Here is a 20,499-nt window from a genome sequence, read left to right on the forward strand (position 1 = left end):
GAGGTCACTCAAGTCCATGTCCTGGTAGAGTGAGGAGGTGTCAGGAAAGCTCTGTAACCTCCAGTACCTCTGTTGAGTTTCAAACTGTATAAACTCTGGTATCCATAGGACAGTGCCGGTAATGACAGCCCTATGTAAAATACCTGCTATGCTGTGTCAGGTCATAGAGATATTATATCAGTTCTATAATATAGTTTTATTTAATTCTGTGTCTCAGGTTGTGTTGGAGGCCCACTTCAGCCAGAAGCCTCAGGCAGCAGTGGAGGTGTTTATCATTGTAGTGAGTCTACTGGTGGGACTCCTGATCCTGACCCTGCTCATCTTCGCCCTCTGGGAGGTCAGTACTACTCCCTTATATCATACACAAGACAGGATGCAAACACACTACAAAGTGAATCTGAGAGGTGATTTGAAGGAGTCAGGCGCAGAAGGGTAAATCACAGAATACAGAGTTTATTCCGTAGTACCAAGTTACGCTGGATAGCGTCAAACAATCCAGTGCACAAAACAGGCGCACTGGAACAAAACAGGCACACGGTGAAAATATCCCCGGCAATACAAAATACACAGAGCTCAACCAAGCTACTCTCTCCTCACATTCAACAATCACCTACAAGGACAAGGGGGGCAGAGGGAACACTTATACTAATGAGGGGATACAAACCAGGTGTGTGTAATAGACAAGACAAAACAAATGGAATGATGAGATATGGAGTGGCAGTGGCTAGAAGGCCAGTGACGACGAACGCCGAAGCCTGCCCGAACAAGGAGAGGAGGCAGCTTCGGAGGAAGTCATGACATGGAAACCAATCACAGTTTTCTTCTCCTCCTTCTTCCTTTTCTTCAAATACATAATTTGAAGTACTATATTTATAGATGGTAGCTGTATATCAATGTAAATACTGTAATCTGAAACTGAACCCTGTTCTCCTTCCTTCTCAGGCTGGTTTCTTCAAAAGGCAGTTCAAGAAGGAGGATGAGATCAGTAAGGATAGCTGGGACTATGTACCCAAAAATTTGACTAAGACTGAGAGTAGATCCTAAGAGTGAGACCAAGACTGAGAGTGACTGTGTCCTAATACAGAATGGTGCTATACTACAACATGGACTAACTGCTGTGGAACAGCATTTTACTAAGAGGCACATTTTGACTGAAATCATCCAAACCCAAGGGAAAGAACTGATGGACCATTGAAATTGTGGTGGCTCTTGACAAGGAAAGAAAGAACGTAATTTCCCTAAAACATGAGGAAAAGGCTGACCATGTGTAAGTTTAAAATGTGTTGTCAGCGGGACAAATATATTACACTTTACCTCTGGGCTTGGTGGAGTGAGACTATAAAACATTGGAGTGTTTACATGGAATGTACGTTAGAACATGTTATGTACATTAGAACACAGAATGTGTACATTAGAACATGGAATGTGTACATTAGAACATGGAATGTGTACATTAGAACCTGCTTTCATTTCCTACCAAGATCTCAGGACATGAAGACGGAACATTCCATGGTCTTGTTCAATAGGCACAAACCGAAACAAGGAGGTACTATCTGTACCTGTCCATTAATTGAGGCCCGCTCATTTTCCGTTGCAAAACATTTTGCTACTGTGTGCCCTAATGAACACGACCCATGTCTCACAGACCTGACTACTTGGATTCAGTCGCAGTACAAAACATTTATGAATGCACTGCTGAAGCGTTTCTTTATGCATAGAAACTTCATCTGTATACACTCAGTGGCCAGTTTATTAGGTATACCACCCCGTTCACAAAAATGGTTCACTCCTACAGACAGTGAGTCACGTGGCCGTGGCTTGCTATATAAAGCAGGCAGAAAGGCATTGAGGCATTCAGTTAATATTCGATTGAACGTTAGAATGGGCAAACGAGTGACCTAAGTGACTTTGTGCGTGGTATGATCATCGGTGCCAGGCGCGCCGGTTCCAGTATCTCAAAAACGTCCGGCCTCCTGGGCTTTTCACGCACGACAGTGTCTAGGGTTTACCGAGAATCGTGCCACAAACAAAAAACATCCAGTCAGCAGCAGTCCTGTGGGCGAAAACAGCTAATTGATGAGAGGTCGAAGGAGAATGGCAAGAATCGTGCTAGCTAAGAGGCGGGCAACAAACAGGCAAATAACGGCGCAGTACGACAATGGTATGCAGAACGGCATCTCGGAACACACAACTCATCGGTCCTTGTCACGGATGGGCTATTGCAGCAGACGACCACACCGGGTTCCACTCCTATCAGCTAAAAACAAGAAGAAGCGGCTCCAGTGGGCACGTGATCACCAACACTGGACAATTGAGGAGTGGAAAAACATTGCCTGGTCCGACGAATCCTGGTTCCTGTTGCATCATGCTGATGGCAGAGTCAGGATTTGGTGTAAGCAGCACGAGTCCATGGCCCCATCATGCCTGGTGTCAACGGTACAGGCTGGTGGCGGTTGTGTAATGGTGTGGGAAATGTTTTCCTGGCACACGTTAGGTCCCTTGATACCAATTGAGCAATGTTTCCATGCCCCAAACATTTCAGGCTGTTCTGAAGGCAAAGGGGGTCCGACCCGGTACTAGATGGGTGTAACTAATAAACTGGCCGGTGAGTGTATATCGATATTTACACATCTATATGTCAAATCTATATCATCAATAGGTGTGTATATATATATAGAAGTGATGGGACAGAAGGTTTAAGATTATTTATGTAGTATAGAACTGAAGCCAACAGAAGGATGAGGAGGACTGTGTAGGGTTATCAGTGAAAAAAGGAGCTGTTGGGTGTCACTCAACTCACTGACTGACTCACTGAATGACACATGCCACTCCTCAAGGGGACAGCACCCTGTTTGTGTGTGTGTGTGTGTGTGTGTGTGTCATCAACTCCTACCAGTCAGGTCGTTCAAGATTGACGTCAAAATTGGACATCTATGTCCTGCGGACGTCAGGAAATGCCTTCAAAACCAGCCACTAACTGTAGACATGCATAGAAACTTCATCTGTATACACTCAGTGGCCAGTTTATTAGGTATACCACCCCGTTCATGAAAATGGTTCACTCCTACAGACAGTGAGTCACGTGGCCGTGGCTTGCTATATAAAGCAGGCAGAAAGGCATTGAGGCATTCAGTTAATATTCGATTGAACGTTAGAATGGGCAAACGAGTGACCTAAGTGACTTTGTGCGTGGTATGATCATCGGTGCCAGGCGCGCCGGTTCCAGTATCTCAAAAACGTCCGGCCTCCTGGGCTTTTCACGCGCGACAGTGTCGAGGGTTTACCGAGAATCGTGCCACAAACAAAAAACATCCAGTCAGCAACAGTCCTGTGGGCGAAAACAGCTAATTGATGAGAGGTCGAAGGAGAATGGCAAGAATCGTGCTAGCTAAGAGGCGGGCAACAAACAGGCAAATAACGGCGCAGTACGACAATGGTATGCAGAACGGCATCTCGGAACGCACAACTCATCGGTCCTTGTCACGGATGGGCTATTGCAGCAGACGACCACACCGGGTTCCACTCCTATCAGCTAAAAACAAGAAGAAGCGGCTCCAGTGGGCACGTGATCACCAACACTGGACAATTGAGGAGTGGAAAAACATTGCCTGGTCCGACGAATCCTGGTTCCTGTTGCATCATGCTGATGGCAGAGTCAGGATTTGGTGTAAGCAGCACGAGTCCATGGCCCCATCATGCCTGGTGTCAACGGTACAGGCTGGTGGCGGTGGTGTAATGGTGTGGGAAATGTTTTCCTGGCACACGTTAGGTCCCTTGATACCAATTGAGCAATGTTTCCATGCCCCAAACATTTCAGGCTGTTCTGAAGGCAAAGGGGGTCCGACCCGGTACTAGATGGGTGTAACTAATAAACTGGCCGGTGAGTGTATATCGATATTTACACATCTATATGTCAAATCTATATCATCAATAGGTGTGTATATATATATAGAAGTGATGGGACAGAAGGTTTAAGATTATTTATGTAGTATAGAACTGAAGCCAACAGAAGGATGAGGAGGACTGTGTAGGGTTATCAGTGAAAAAAGGAGCTGTTGGGTGTCACTCAACTCACTGACTAACTCACTGAATGACACATGCCACTCCTCAAGGGGACAGCACCCTGTTTGTGTTTGTGTGTGTGTGTGTGTGTGTGTGTCATCAACTCGTACCAGTCAGGTCGTTCAAGATTGACGTCAAAATTGGACATCTATGCCCTGAGGACGTCAGGAAATGCCTTCAAAACCAGCCACTAGAGGCAACAGTGAGCGCCATTACCATCAAGTAATCGTCGGGAAATGCCTTAATGTTTTAACCCTATCCCAAACCTTAACCATTACCTTAACCATTCGGACCCTCAACTTCGAAATTTGACGTTTGGAGAATGTGGATGAACATCTGATTCTGTAGTGAGACTGTGAGAGCTCGTTGCTCGTACACCATGCCAGCAGAAGTTTCTAACGCAGTCAGAAAGAAAAAATGTAAGAGCTTGTTCTTCAGAAATGACTCAGAAATGTTCCTCAAAGCATAGCAGACATGCCAGGCCTTAAATGCGACACACGGAACTGGCCTTTCCATTGGAACATTTTCATCCCTTTGGATTCCCTGTTGGAATCTTTGGAATCAGTGGATTGTGTTCTTACTGTAGCTGTAAGGGATTGGAACATTCAGGTTTAGGAGATGTGGTATACCTTGATGATGATTATGTTTTGTTGTTGTATGAGGAAGAGTAACACGTGTTTTTACTGCTTGCATTTTAAGGTTCAGGGCAGTTAATTGAGGGAGTCAACCTTTCCTGACCAAGTTGTCAATTATGACAAAAATAAATGGGGCACATTCACATTTTTTTTTCAATAAAATAAAATTTTAATTTTAATAAATAAGTGTGTGGTGTGTAAAAATGGACAGACAACATTTTGTTTGTCAACACATTTTGCTTTGGTCTGATAATGTATGTAATTGTGCACTGGAATGTGTTATTATGTTGTCTTTGCTTTTATATAAATGAACTTTTTCTATTTAATGTGTCAGTTTTAAATGGTATCACTTCGTGTCTACAGACAGTGTTAAATGCAGCTGCACTTGATGTGTGCCTCCTCTGCCTCCTCGATGTCCACTCCAAACAGTGTCAGGAGTTGGGGATGTACCCTGGTGGTGAAACAAAAAACAAGAGGTTTCAAATGTCCCGTATTTGACAGACAAATTAACAGTACTGCTAACTTCCCTCTACTTCAGTGAAGCAGTTCTTGGATACCGGGTTTGAATTAAATACATGATCGAAAAGATGGTCAAATTATACTGAACATGACCTCTAAGAACTCTCTTTTGGGGTGTAAATGAAACCCAGAGTAATATGGCCATGCAATTACAGGTAGGGCTATACTTAGTGAGCAGCAGTAGGTCATTGCCTTGGTAACATGTTATTTGAGACAGGGGTTGTATCCAGGTTGAAGGTCTATCTGACAGTGCAGGTGCTATGGGGCTTTAGACCAGCTAAAGGATAGAGTTGTACCAACTATATCGGCCAATGTTCACACAGCGTCGTAGAGTTGGACTGCTGATCTAGGATCACTTTTAGGATCGGCACTTCTACTCTGAGACGCTTTATGAATACAACGCCTAGGGCTGGATTCAATCCGTATCGGTGAAGTTCAGTGCTATAGCACAACTGAACTTTAAAGGTAATTTCCGATTGAGCCGACATATGCAGCGTTTACCGTCAATGCAGTCTCCGGGAACATTGCCTTGAAATTGCAATCGTGCTATAGCGCTGAACTTCAGCAATACGGATTGAATCCAGCCCCTAACGTATGAGGTTTATCAGTGTAGGTGCTGTGGTGCTTTGGGCTAGGTCAAGACCAAGAGCTGTATCCTCGGAGGAGATTATGGGTGTGTTCTTAGATTCACACTCTCCGTTGTCCTCGCAGACATCGTCAGACCAGCTGCACTGAGAGCGGGGGCGAAGCCTCACAGCCCGCACCGTGTGTGTCTCCACAAAGGAGATACTGAACTGGGGGGGAGGAGGAGATTACTTTATTGTCCAGTTGTACACAAGGAGGATCCAACACCCCTCTCTAGGACCTCCAATAAGTTTTGAGAGGGAGGTGAGGAATAGAGGAAGGAAGGGCTGAGGAAACAAGACCATCGTCTCAGTCGTTTCTAACTACAACCACTAGGGGGCAATGATGATGCACAGGGTGAATACATGTCCCCAACAACACTATTCCCTAAACAGCAATGACACCATTATATGACTCTGGTCACCAAGGTTACATCTGGTCCTGGACAAAAGTTTAAACCAGTTAAGCCAGCGGAAACATGAATGTAGTACATATGAATGACAACACCTATCTTTTGTCTATGAAGTATACAGGGAGTACATGGAGTACAGGTGTGTATACATGATAGTGGCACATTTCCTACCACAACTCACATTGTTTGGCTTATGTATTCTGACTCCCCATCAGCTTTGTAGGATGTAAATGTGTTTTTCATTAGTTGTTTTTCAGACTCTGTTTCCCAGAAATCGTTCAATAGAAGTCAGATAAAATAAAAGATATCCTCTCAGGTACAGTAGACTCCCACACACCGTGAGTGATCCCTGCCTGCCCAGTCACAGAGTAGCATCACCCTGTATACAGCCAACTGTATATTTAGAATGTAGGTTAACAAACAGGCTTAGATTAGATTGCGTTGGATGGAAAACAGGACAGGCGGGCTGCTGGGCTCTTAAATGGACTAATCTGTATTAGCCTGAAAAGTGTTTTAGGGAAATTTGACAGTCAGTGATTAATTTGACTTGACAGTATGCTAATTCCGCTTAAGCTCGCAGGGAAGCTAACTCCATTAGTGACAGCGGGATTTCCTCTCTCTCTCTCTCTCTCTCTCTGTGTGTGTGTGTATTTGTGTTTGTGTTTACATGTGTGTTTACTGTTTACATGTGTTTATGTGTGTGTGTGTGTGTGTGTGCGTGCGTGTGTGTATGCGTGCGTGTGTGTGTGAGGAAGGAAGGTCTGCCCTGGTGACCTCACCTGATTGTTTACACTTGTTGTATCTCTTCAGGTGTTTGATGAACTCTGACCTGGAAGTGTTTCCTGCTGCGATCAGGGCCATGCTTCCATTGTTCAATCTTACACACACACACACTCTCCTGTTAATTCTAATTGTAATTATTTTGCACTATAGCCTATATATTGCCTTACCTCCATAACTTGCTACATTTGCACACACTGTATATATATTTTCTGTTGTATTTTTTTGACTTTATGTTTTTTTACCCCATATGTAACTCTATGTTGTTGTTTTTATCGCACTGCTTTGCTTTATCTTGGCCAGGTCGCAGTTGTAAATGAGAACTTGTTCTCAACTGGCTTACCTGGTTAAATAAAGGTGAAAAAACACACAAAGAGAGAGAGAGAGAGAGAGAGAGAGAGAGAGAGAGAGAGAGAGAGAGAGAGAGAGAGAGAGAGAGAGAGAGAGAGAGAGAGAGAGAGAGAAATGGGTTAATATGTTCAGTACATCACTGTGGCCAATTCAATCCAAGCAGGTTGATAAAGCAACATATCCTATATTTTTCCTAATTTGTCACCATGAAGACAAATAGATAATGTCAGGAACAGAACAGAGAGCAGTATACATTAGTTCCAACTTCATTAGTACCACATTATGTGTTATTGTAAATGTGTCAACATCAACCATACTATATTTACAAATACTCCTACTGTTCCTGTCTTGTGTAGTTAAGGTTGATGATGCTATAATACGCAGTGTGGTTCCACTGCACTGTGTGAGGCCTGTTGCTCTACTACATGCTATATCATTACTGTAGCCAGACTCAGACTGGTGTCTCAAATGAAACCCTATTCCCTATATAATTCACTATGTAGTAGTGCACTATATAGGGAATAGGATGCCATTTGGGCAGGCTGAGCCACCTAGGAGGCCTGTTCCTGCAGTGCCCACAGATGCTCTTGTCTTTATGTCCTCCCTCTCTGACACTCCCTTTAATAAGCTTTGTCATGCTCTTTAATTAAGTTCTGTCACTCCCTTAAATCAGAGTTGTTATGTGCTCATTAGTCCAGTTAGAAGCCTTTGACCTCGGTAGTCTGATCCAAAGACTGATCCCAATCTCATCGGTTTACCTGGAACTGGCTAGTATGTCCCATGTATGGTACCGACCCCCACCGGGAGTGACCTCCTCACCCTACTTGGGGGATAACCAGGCCGGGCAGGGAGGCTGGGTTCCATGTCTACTAAGATACTACAGAAACACTGACCCAGTGCACTCATGGGCTTTATTTACTCACACACACTGAACACATTTTACATGTACATTTTAGTCATTTAGCAGACACTCTTATCCAGAGCAACTTACAGTTAGTGCATTCATCTTAAGATAGCTAGGTGGGACAACCACATATCACAGTCAGAGTAAGTTATTTTTTTCTCAATAAAGTAGCTATAGGCAAAGTCAGAGCTAGTAAGAAACAAAAGGAGAAAAAAAAGTCAAGTGCAAGTATCGGAGGGGGTTCGAGGGGGGGTGATGTGGGATTATTTAAGATACTCTTTGAAGAGGTAGGGTGTCAGATGTTTTAGGAAGATGGGCAGGGACTCTGCTGTTCTAGCTTCAGGGGGAAGCTGGTTCCACCAATGTGGTGCCACGATAGAGAAGAGCTTGGACTGGGCTGAGTGGGAGCTGCCCTCCCATAGGGGTGGGAGGGCCAAGAGACCAGAGGTGGCAGAAGAGAGTGCTCAGGTTGGGGTGTAGGTTTTGAGCATAGCCTGAAGGTAAGGAGGGGCAATTTATCTTGCTGTTCCGTAGGCAAGCACCATGGTCTTGTAGTGGATGCAAGCTTCGACTGGACGCCAATGGAGTGTTCGGAGGAGCGGGATGACATGGGAGAACTTGGGAAGGTTGAACACCAGGTGGGCTGCAGTGTTCTGGATAAGTTGCAGGGGTTTGATGGCACAAACAGGGAGCCCAGCCAACAGCGAGTTGCAGAAGTCCAGACGTAAGTCAACAAGTGCCTGGATTAGGACCTTCGCCGCTTCCTGTGTGAGGTAGGGTCGTACTCTACGGATGTTGTAGAGCATGAACCTGCAGGAGCGAGTCACTGCTTTGATATTTGCAGAGAACGACAGGGTGTTGTCCAGGGTCACGCCAAGGTTCTTTGCACTCTGGGAGGGGGACACCGAGATGGAGAGGTCTTGGAGCAGGCAGGCCTTCCCGGCATAACACGGCACAGCATGGCAGTTTGGTAACCCCATGCCATTATCACTGGTCCAGGACGTAGGTCATGCACATTGCGCAATGCTCAGTCAACAACACACATATACTAGGCACAGATGCAGGCTTGTATTCATGTATTGTACTCACACATGCAGGAGTTGATTGTTTTAAGAGAGACCCACATACCTGGTGTTAGAGACAGGGGATGGCCATGATTCTGACGTTGAAGAACAGACCCTGGTTGGTCATCCACAACTCTTGCTCTTCTAGAGAAGACCAAGGAGGGGGGTGGGGTTTCAGTGATGGACAGAGTCACACTATAAGAGATAAGATATAGAAAAGTTCACATTGATAAACATCATCCATGACAGACTCACCTATGTCGTTGTCATCTTTCAAGGACTCAGTTCTGAATAAAAAAAAAAAAAAAAGCTATTTATTTTCAAATGCATCATTTTGTCTTTTGTCATTCTTTGTGAGATTCTCCCCCCACATAATTAGTCGGTTGATCTGCTACATCGGAGGCATTTTGGTTTCCTTCCAATGATCAATTAAGCCCACAGAGGCCTGTTTCAAATCAAATTCACACAGCTAATTACTACCAAACGTGGAGTACAGATTTTATAATCAGACAGACTTCTGTCACTTACTTTACTAGATCCAGCATCTCAGTCTGGACTTTCTTCACAGGAAGATAGGATAATTCACAGTCTTCAGGCCTGTAATCAGACATACCAAGATAGAGAGGGAGAGGAAGATGGAGAGGGAGAAGAGAGCAGACTTTAGATGGCTGGATTGGAGAAGAGGAAGGATGGTTCTCTAGAGACAGATTCATGTGTGATAAAGAGACTGTTCAAAAGGAAACCCTAGCTTTGAGAACAGGCAGGCAAGTCTCTTTCCCTGGAGGCTTAGGCCAGACTTTATGAGGGAACGTGTGTGTGTGTGCGTGTGCGTGTGTGTGACTCTCTAGAGCAGGTGTATTCAACCCTTACCCTACGAGGTGCAGAGCTTGCTGGTTTTCTGTTCTACTTGATAATGAATTGCACCCACCTGATGTCCTAGGTCTAAGTAAGTCCCTGATTAGAGGGGAACAATGAAAAAATGCAGTGGAACTGGCTTCGAGGTCCAGAGTTGAGTTTTAGGGCTCTAGAGAGAGACTGTCTTACTTGAGGTTTGCTAGCGTTTTGATCACAGCAAACTCCCGTCTCTGCCCAGGTGGCATCCAGCGATGCCTTTCTGCCATGGCCAGCATCCGCCCACCAAAACCAAACACGGCAGAGAAGCCCAAACGCAGGAGGCGACCCAGAGAACTGAAACTACACACATCTACCTCCTGATGATGACCTGGAGAGAAACACAGACAGGAGACAAAGGGAGGGAAGAGAGAAGAAGAATAGATATCACAGATATCGATGAATGTACTGTTTGAAGTTGGCATCTTGATGCTGCAGCTTGAATGACATGCTTCTACTCGGTGATGGGTTCTCTGTCAGAGATAGAGATAGAACCAGTACATGTATGGCCTACATTTAGTCCAGCAACAAAATGGCCAATTATTAACCTCTGGTTAATAACTTCCAATATATCAAACTATGCCATGGTCATTGTCATTGCTCTTGTGGCAATATAGGCTTCTGATGGTAGAGTCACAGGTCCCATCCTATTGGCCTATACACATTCCTGACCTCTTTCTGTCTCGCCCATATAATATATGGCTCCTGACCCCATATCTCATGAATATTCATGAAGGTTTAAAACATCCTGCCAGTTGGCCTTATTCACATGCATAAATATTGCTTAATTAGAAAACGAACAAGCCCTATATCGGCCAGTCGTTAACAAGCATTTCCACGCCTTGTTCGTATCAGGTGTTCTGTGTTGTTGTTTCGATTATTTTGCTTCTAACCCAAACATTTTGTATGTGTGTTAATTGTCCCCCACGATGAAATCGGGCAGGGAACTGTGGATCTATGGATCTGTCTCCATCTGTACATTCGTTCATACGTTCGTTAGTCACACGCAATATCTCAGACAGAACTGGCCCGATTTTGATTAAACTTAGGTGAATGATGCGTCTTGCCATAGAGATCCGGCATTTACAAAATTACACTGATTGGCCAGATGGTGGCACTATAACAAGAAATTGAAAATGCAAACTTTGACCTAAAGTCATGAAATGTGTTACATAGGTCCCTCTCCTCACAAGGAAGACATTTGCCTCAGGGACCCATAAGGTCCGCCATGATGGATTTTCCTCCATTTAGAATTTTCTGAAAAACGCTACTGTTCTAGCACCGAATTACCGATCTACACGAAACTTGATATGTGACATCTATGGATAAAGGTCTCTCAGCGCAATATTTCCAGACTAGTAAGTAAAACAACATGGCCGCTGTTGACCAACAAACATTCACGTGGATGTGGTCTGGAACATAAATGCATATAAATCAGTAAAGGATATTCGTATTATAACACAATTTGGTACACGTGTTGCAAACACTGCCGACTCAACATACGCAAGAACATTCATATTGACCACACGGTGGTGCTATAATGGGCACATGTTTATATTTCTTGATCTGTTTGACTTAGGGTGCTGAAATGTGGCACACATGCTCAGGGATATGAGTCTAGCTAACCCACGCGATATCTCCGACACCACTGGCCCAATTTTGACAAAACTAGGGTGAATGATGCGTCTTGCCATAGAGATCCGGCATTTACAAAATTACATTGATTGGCCCAAGGGGGGCGCTATAGTAATCAACTGTACATATGTTAGTCACGAGCAATATATCAGACACCACTGCCCAATTTTTATGAAACTTGGGTGAATGATGCATCTAACCATAGAAATTTGTCATTTACAAAATTACACTGAAAAGCCCAAGGGGGGCGCTGCATCATTCGTGGGGGAGTACATGTTTAATGTTACCTTTTTTGACCATGGTTAGTGATACACCCAGCAGCCATATGAGACAGAACTTACTTATAACCAAGCTGTCACCAAGCTCCCTCTCTTGCAAGACTGATTGGAGAGGTCGTGTGGAGGGCTCTGTCCCTTTTCTTTCGCTTATTGCTTTCTTATTTCTATTTTCACATCGTTATTGTCCCCCACGATGAAATCGTAGGGAGGACTTGTTTCTAATCAGGTGCAATTCAGACATGACAAAACTTAAACTTAGGAAATGTTGTTAGTTTGCATTCCCTGAATAAGATGCTTAGACAGGGAGACAATCTGTTCATAATTTAATTATCTGATTCTCCTCCATATTGGTTATTCAGAATAAAGTGTGAATGCTATTCTGTGTAGAGGAATCTGAACACAATACCAATCATCTATCAACATAACCGCTGACAGAACTGGACTGACTGAACTGCATGGTCTATAGATGTTGCTAGAAGTCCCACCTAGCTCAGTGTTAGAGCTATGGATTACAGCACCATATGGCCTATAACGTAAAACAGAGAGGATTTACTGAAGACTAGGGTTATCTCGTGTAGTTGAGGTCAACATTTGTTTAATAATAGAAGTCTATTGTACCATGCGTGATTGTTTCAATAGGATTACACTTTGTACTGTACAATTTTCTGCATGGGATAGATGTTATTTTTTCATAACATTTCTAACTGATTTTAGTATACATTATACTGCATTTATAACAGGGATGCAGCTAATGCAAGAAACGTATTGTTTGAATGTCCACAAAAAAAAGGGCAAAATATTTCAGATTATTTTCTATTTTTCTATCACGTTGGAGAGTTCTCTACCTTAAGCACTACAGGAGAAATCTACAAATGATATTTTGTGTGGCATGTTTTCCAGTGAGCCCTGCTACTTTCTGTAATCTCGTCACAGCCCAATCCTCTTGCCTGTCAGGCTAAGCCCAGGAGAGGCTCACACAGCACCGCCAACACAACATACGAGACATTTCATTACCAGGAACTTCCATCCTCCTCCTCAGACACACAGACAGACAGAGAGAGAGACAGACAGACAGACAGACAGAGAGAGAGAGAGAGAGAGAGACATACAGACAGACGGACAGAGACAGAGACAGAGAGACAGACAGACAGACAGACAGACATACATAAAGACGGATGTATGCTAAGGTTTGTAATCTCCGAACACCAGAACCAAATATCACCCGCCCAAGCCAGCTAGTAGAATTGTTAACATTTATGTTAACAGTCTGTCACAAGAGACTCAGCGAGTGTGAGAAAGCCCTATCTACGGCGTGAGAGAAAATAGAGAACATGTGAGGGACAGGATGACAGCCCTTCCCCCTTGTTCTCCAGGGACTGTTCATTCTTCCAGGGGGCCTGTTAACCAGATCTAGTAGTCAGAAAACAATACCAGCAGCTCTGCTCAGGGCCTCCCACATCCCACAATGGCAGCGATGGAGCTAATTAAGGACTTTCAGCACCAGATTGCACCAACCGCTAGTTCCTCACCAACCATTCTATTGTGGCGAAGGAGACCCATATACTATTGAAACCCATACCTATGTGTACGCACGCAGACACACACACACAACATGGTCCAATTGTAAAGTAAATCTGCATACCATTTACATATTAATCCACTCAGTGTATATTTGAGCTACAGTGCCATTCGGAAAGTATTCAGACCCCTTGACTTTTTCCACATTTTGCTATGTTACAGCCTTATTCTAAAATTGATTAATAAAACAATTTCCTCATCAATCTACACACAATGCCCCATTATGACAAAGTGAAAACAGGTTTTTAGAAATGTTTGCAAATTTGTTAAAAACTAAAAACAGAAATACCTTATAAGTATTCATACCCTTTGCTATGAGACTCGAAATTGAGCTCAGGTGCATCCGGTTTCCATTGATCATCCTTGAGATGAGTCCACCTGTGGTAAATTCAATTGAATGGACATGATTTGGAAAGGCACACGCCTGTCTATGTAAGGTTCCACAGTTGACAGTGCATGTCAGAGCAAAAACCAAGCCATGAGGTCAAAGGAATTGTCCGTAGAGCTCCGAAACAGGATTGTGTCAAGGCACAGATCTGGGTAAGGGTACCAAAACATTTCTGCAGCATTGAAGGTCCCCAAGAACACAGTGGCCTCCATCATTCTTAAATGGAAGAAGTTTGGAACCAAAGACTCTTTCTAGAGCTGGCCGCCCAGCCAAACTGAGCAATCGGGGGAGAAGGGCCTTGGACAGGGAGGTGACCAAGAACCCAATGGTCACTCTGACAGAGCTATGGAGTTCCTCTGTGGAGATGGGAGAACCTTCCAGAAGGACAACCATCTCTGCAGCACTCCACCAATTAGGCCTTTATGGTAGAGTGGCCAGACGGAAGCCACTCCTCAGTAAAAGGCACATGACAGCCCGCTTGGAGTTTGCCAAAAGGCACCTAAAGACTCTCAGACCATGAGAAACAAGATTCTCTGGTCTGATGAAACCAAGATTGAACTCTTTGGCCTGAATGCCAAGCATCCCGTCTGGAGGAAACCTGGCACCATCCCTTCGGTGAAGCATGGTGGTGGCAGCATCATGCTGTGGGGATATTTTTCAGCGGCAGGGACTGGGAGACTAGTCAGGATCATGGCAAAGATGAACGGAGCAAAGTACAGAGAGATCCTTGATGAAAACCTGCTCCAGTGCTCAGGACCTCAGACTGGGGCGAAGGTTCACCTTCCAACAGGACAACGACCCTAAGCACACAGCCAAGACAAAGCAGGAGTGGCTTCAGGACAAGTCTCTGAATGTCCTTGAGTGGCCCAGCCAGAGCCCAGACTTGAACCCGATCGAACATCTCTGGGGAGACCTGAAAATAGCTGTGCAGCAATGCTCCCCATCCAACCTGACAGAGCTTGAGAGGATCTGCAGAGAAGAATGGGAGAAACTCCCCAAATACAGGAGTGCCAAGCTTGTAGCTTCATACCCAAGAAGACTCAAGGCTGTAATTGCTGCCAAAGGTGATTCAACAAAGTACTGAGTAAAGGGTCTGAATACTTATGTAAATGTGATATTTCAGTTTTTGTATTTTTAATAAATTAGCAAACATTTCTACAAACCAGTTTTTGCTTTGTCATTATGGGGTATTGTGTGCTGATTGATAAGGGAAAACAACTATTTAATAAATGTTTGAATAAGGCTGTAACCTAACAGAATGTGGAAAAAGTCAAGGGTTTGAATACTTTCCGAAGGCACTGCATATTAGATCCCTTTTCCATTGCTCAAGGTCTCTGTGTTATGAAGCAGCTTTATTATCAATAGCATTGTAGTGATGTCTACATCTTAAATGGGATAATACAGGAGAACATGAGAACGTACCCATGATGATGTGCATTGCAGCGGTGACAGGGTGCCGTATGCCATGGACAGAACACGCCACCATGTCAGTGGAGCCTGGAGAAAAAGAGATGCAGAACAACATCAGTGGAATGCCATACAAATGATATAGTCATCAAACAATAAGTAGTTCTCAAATGGGAAATGTCTCCACCATCCAGGTATTTCTGCTATTTGCATTCACTCATTCTCCTATCAATTCTCCTATTTAACAAACCTATGTCTGAGCATAATTATTGCAGAAGTAAGCCATCTGAATGTAGCAAGCTATCACGATTCTCAATGATACAAAAGACGAGGAAGTCTATGCAAACACAATGTATCCCACTATTTGTAGATGAGGTAGCTAGGGTTAATAATTAATTAATTAAACTTAATATTGTCTGGTGCCAATTAGGCCGAGTTTACCTTGCTGGCAGTGGTGGCCAGGATAGAACAGGTGTCTGTGTGTTTGTACTAATTATAGACATAGACAAACACACAGGACGGAGAGAGAGAGAGAGAGAGAGAGAGAGAGAGAGAGAGAGAGAGAGAGAGAGAGAGAGAGAGAGAGAGAGAGAGAGAGAGAGATTTACTGTATATACAGAGAGATAAAGACAAAGCTAGAGACAAAGAGACAGAGAGAGAGAGCGATAGAAAGAGAAACGAGAGAAAGAGAGACAGAGATTTACTGTTTATACAGAGAGAGAGAGTGAGAGAGAGAGTGAAGAACAAACACCATTGTAAATACAACCCATATTTATGTTTATTTATTTTCCCATTTGTACTTTAACTATTTGCACATTGTTACAACACTGTATATATACATAATATGACATTTGAAATGTCTTTATTCTTTTGAAACTTCTGAGTGTAATGTTTACTGTTAATATTTATTGTTTATTTCACTTTTGTTTACTATCTACTTCACTTGCTTTGGCAATGTTAACACACGTTTCCCATGCCAATAAAGCCCTTAAATTGAATTGAAATTGAATTGAGAGGGAGAGAGAGAGGAGAGCAGAGAGACAGATAAAGAAAAAGAGAGAGAAAGATAGCAGAGAGAAAGAGAGAGCAGGTTGTCTCTGTCACTAGGTGAGTAGGCATTTCCTTTCAAGCTGCTATCTGTCATGTTGTTTGCTCAGATTAACAGGATATGAGAACTGATGTCTGTAAAGGAGTGCAGTACAGACAGATAGGACAGGCTGGGTGGGTGAGTGGCTGGGTGAGGGATTGACTTGTTCCTCCTCTCCTATGAAATGCAGTGGAGGCCTGAACAGCACCGAGCACATTTTTACATTTGTAGTCATTTAGCAGACGCTCTTATCCAGAGCGACTTACAGTTAGTGAGTGCATACATTTCTTATTTTTTCATACTGGCCCACCGTGGGTATTGAACCCACAACCCTGGCGTTGCAAACACCATGCTCTACCAACTGAGCTACACGGGACTATGCTCAGACAGGGGTGATGCTCAGACAGCTTGGCTACCGATAGATATTATATAGTGCTGACCTCTGACCTTCCAGTTCACTGCTACTATTACACTGTTACTGTAACAAAGTTGTTCCCAATGATACGATTTATTTTATAGTAATCTGGATATTCATTGCTACAATTACCGTTAATTGTATTAAGACAAGACATTCAATTGCAAGTGGGTTATATTTTCATTCAATATGTTGATTGGACTAAGACATTTCAAAATGTTTAGATGCTTAGGGGTAAGCATTGTAATGACATATTACGCATATTAACTCTCATTTGCATAGTGTGATTCATCTCTTCTTTACCCCATTGCATGGAATGCTTTTGTCCGTTATAATCCCTCTGAAAGTATTCCGACCCCTTGACTTTTTCCACATTTTGTTAGGATACAGCCTTATTCAAAAATCTATTAAAATGTGTTTTTCTCTCATCAATCTACACACAATACCATATAATTACAAAGTAAAAACTGTTTTGTATATATTTTTGCTAATTTATCAAATATAAAAAACTTAAATATCACATTTACATAAGTATTCAGACCATTTACTCAGTACCTTGTTGAAGCACCTTTGGCAGCGATTACAGCCTCGAGTCTTCTTGGGTATGACGCTTGGCACATCTGTATTTGGGGAGTTTATCCCATTCTTCTCTGCAGATCCTCTCAAGCTCTGTCAGGTTGGATGGGGAGCATTGCTGCACAGCTATTTTCAGAGCTCTCCAGAGATGTTCGATCGGATTCAAGTCCAGGCTCTGGCTGGGCCTCTCAAGGACATTCAGAAACTTGTCCCGAAACCACTCCTGCATTGTCTTGGCTGTGTGCTTGGGGTCGTTGTCCTGTTGGAAGGTGAACCTTCGCCCCAGTCTGAGGTCCTGAGCACTCTGGAGCAGGTTTTCATCAAGGATCTCTCTGTACTTTGCTCCATTCATCTTTGCCTCGATCCTGACTAGTCTCCCTGCCGCTGGAACACATCCCCATAGCATGATGCTGCCACCCCCATGCTTCTCCGTAGGGATGGTGACAGGTTTCCTCCAGACGGGATGCTTGGCATTCAGGCCAAAGAGTTCAATCTTGGTTTCATCAGACCAGAGAATCTTGTTTCTCATGGTCTGAGAGTCTTTAGGTGCCTTTTGGCAAACTCCAAGCGGGCTGTCATGTGCCTTTTACTTAGGAGTGGCTTCTGTCTCGCAACTCTACCATAAAGGCCTGATTGGTAGAGCGCTGCAGAGATGGTTGTCCTTCTGGAAGGTTCTCCTATCTCTAAAGAGGAACTCTAGAGCTCTGCCAGAGTGACCATGGGGTTCTTGGTCACCTCCCTGACCAAGGCCCTTCTCCCCCGATTGCTCAGTTTGGCCCGGGCGACTCTAGGAAGAGTCTTAGTGGTTCCAAACTTCTTCCATTTAAGAATGATGGAGGCCACTGTGTTCTTGGGAACCTTCAATGCTGCAGAATATTTTTGGTACCCTTCCCCAGATCGGTGCCTCGACACAATCCTGTCTCGGAGCTCAACGGACAATTCCTTCGACCTCATGGCTTGGTTTTTGCTCTGACATGCACTGTCAACTGTTGGACCTTATATAGACAGGTGTGTGCCTTTCCATAATCATGTCCAATCAATTGAATTTACCACAGGTGGAATCTCAAGGATGATCAATGGAAACCGGATGCACCTGAGCTCAATTTCGAGTCTCATAGCAAAAGGTCTGAATACTTATGTAAATAAGGTATTTCTGTTTTTCATTTTTAATACATTTGCAAAAATGTTTTCGCTTTGTCATTATTGGGTATTGTATGTAGATTGATGAAGAAATTGTTTTATGTAATCAATTTTAGAATAAGGCTGTAATGTAACATAATGTGGAAAAAGTCAAGGGGTCTGAATACTTTCCGAAGGCACTGTGCTGATCAATGCCACATGAGATTTCCCCAATACTACAATCGAACTAGTGTAGATGATTATGTAGTATTTTCCATTATCAGTTGTGTTAGCATCTATTGTTCCTTGCCATTGTTGTGTGTGGTGCTCACATTATCAACAGCGACTGTAATTCCGTAATTCACCCTCATTCATTTCCCCTTCCCAAAAGGCACACACACTTCCTCATACTGTGCCAACAATGTCAGCATCTCCATATGAACACATCACCCATACAACAGCATGACGGATGAAGAGAGCTAACATGCAGACGGAGAAGGGGAGGAAGAGAGTCAGAGAAGGAAAACAGAGAGACAGAGAGAGAGAAGGAGAGAGAGAGAGAGAGAGAGAGAGAGAGAGAGAGAGAGAGAGAGAGAGAGAGAGAGAGAGAGAGAGAGAGAGAGAGAGAGAGAGAGAGAGAGAGAGAGTGTGTGTGAGAGAGAGAGAGAGAGAGAGAGAGAGAGAGAGAGAGAGAAAAAAAAGTGTCCTTGGAAGTGCAGAACAATTAAATTAATTAAGCAGACATCATGAATATTCATAATCCCATTAATGTCTCCCCGCCCCTATCCAGGCCAGCAGCTGAATGTGATCTAATGACTCGCTAGTCTAGTCAAGCATGTCTGAGAGAGAGAGGGAGAGAGAGAGAGAGAGAGAGAGAGAGAGAGAGAGAGAGAGAGAGAGGTGGGGGGAGTATATAGAGAGAGAGGAGAAAGAGAAAGAGAGGGGGGAGAGAGAGAGAGAGAGAGAGAGATGGGAGACTTAGGAGAGACACAGGAAGGGGAAACTAACGGCACCAACATTGGAATATCAAAGAAATTAACAGTCCCCCTGAAACCGTTTAAACCAGTCAAATTAATTACTATTACAGTGCCTTGCAAAAGTATTCATCCCCCTTGGCGTTTTTCCTATTTTGTTACATTACAACCTGTAATTTAAATGGAGTTTTATTTGGATTTCATGTATTGGACATACACAAAATAGTCTTGTTTCAAAAAATTCCAAAAAATAAATAACAGAAAAGTGGTGCGTGCATATGTGTCACGATCGTTAGAGAGAGTGGACCAAGGCGCAGCGTTGCAGGCAAACATACTTTATTTAAAGAGAGTAAACATTCGAACAAAACAACAAACGATACGTGCAGTCCTACGGTACAGACCAAACGGAACAAATCAACTGGAACACACCGAAAGGAACAAGATCCCACAACTATTGTGGGAAAACAGCCTCTATAAATATGGCTCCCAATCAGAGACAACCAGCAACAGCTGACACTCGTTGCCTCTGATTGGGAACCACTCTGGCCAACACAGAAATACAATACATAGAATATCCACACCCTGGCTCAACATATAGAGTCCCCAGAGCCAGGGTGTGACAGTACCCCCCCCCCTAAAGGCGCGGACTGCGACCGCGCCTAAACATCAACAAACCAGGGGAGGGCGGGGTGGGCATTCCTCCTCGGAGGCGGTTCCGGCTCGGGCTTGACCACCACCCTTCAACCATCCCCCCCATGGCGCCCCTGGTCCGGTCTGGCCCCGCAGGCTGGAGCTGGACT

At 43.9% G+C, this 20,499-nt stretch overlaps 2 protein-coding genes and 1 long non-coding RNA gene across 4 annotated transcripts in view; 1 reads left to right on the plus strand and 2 right to left on the minus strand.

Moving 5' to 3' along the window:
- The window catches only part of LOC121536974 (integrin alpha-4), a 31,383-nt gene extending 29,579 nt beyond the window's left edge, over window positions 1-1,804 (plus strand). The window contains exons 27-28 of the mRNA XM_041844669.2: window positions 218-337; window positions 943-1,804. Of these exons, the coding sequence (XP_041700603.1) occupies window positions 218-337; window positions 943-1,044 (222 nt within the window). The 3' untranslated portion in view covers window positions 1,045-1,804. The remainder of the gene's footprint in view (window positions 1-217; window positions 338-942) is intronic.
- A 3,038-nt stretch (window positions 1,805-4,842) lies between these two features.
- LOC121536976 lies at window positions 4,843-7,201 on the minus strand. The gene is made up of 2 exons (XR_005994934.2): window positions 7,032-7,201; window positions 4,843-5,148 (listed from the first exon to the last, which is right to left on the minus strand). It is a non-coding gene; the product is annotated as an uncharacterized LOC121536976 (long non-coding RNA).
- A 1,940-nt stretch (window positions 7,202-9,141) lies between these two features.
- Window positions 9,142-20,499, minus strand: part of LOC121536975 (ceramide kinase-like protein) — a 60,184-nt gene continuing 48,826 nt past the window's right edge. For both annotated transcript variants that reach the window (XM_041844672.2, XM_041844670.2), the window contains 4 exons: window positions 15,544-15,618; window positions 10,396-10,573; window positions 9,880-9,948; window positions 9,142-9,546 (listed from right to left, as the gene is read on the minus strand). In XM_041844672.2, coding sequence (XP_041700606.1) covers window positions 9,360-9,546; window positions 9,880-9,948; window positions 10,396-10,573; window positions 15,544-15,618 — 509 coding nt within the window. In that variant the 3' untranslated portion in view covers window positions 9,142-9,359. The remainder of the gene's footprint in view (window positions 9,547-9,879; window positions 9,949-10,395; window positions 10,574-15,543; window positions 15,619-20,499) is intronic.

The sequence above is a fragment of the Coregonus clupeaformis genome, chromosome 23 (assembly GCF_020615455.1).
Source record: "Coregonus clupeaformis isolate EN_2021a chromosome 23, ASM2061545v1, whole genome shotgun sequence".
Lineage (NCBI taxonomy): Eukaryota > Metazoa > Chordata > Actinopteri > Salmoniformes > Salmonidae > Coregonus > Coregonus clupeaformis.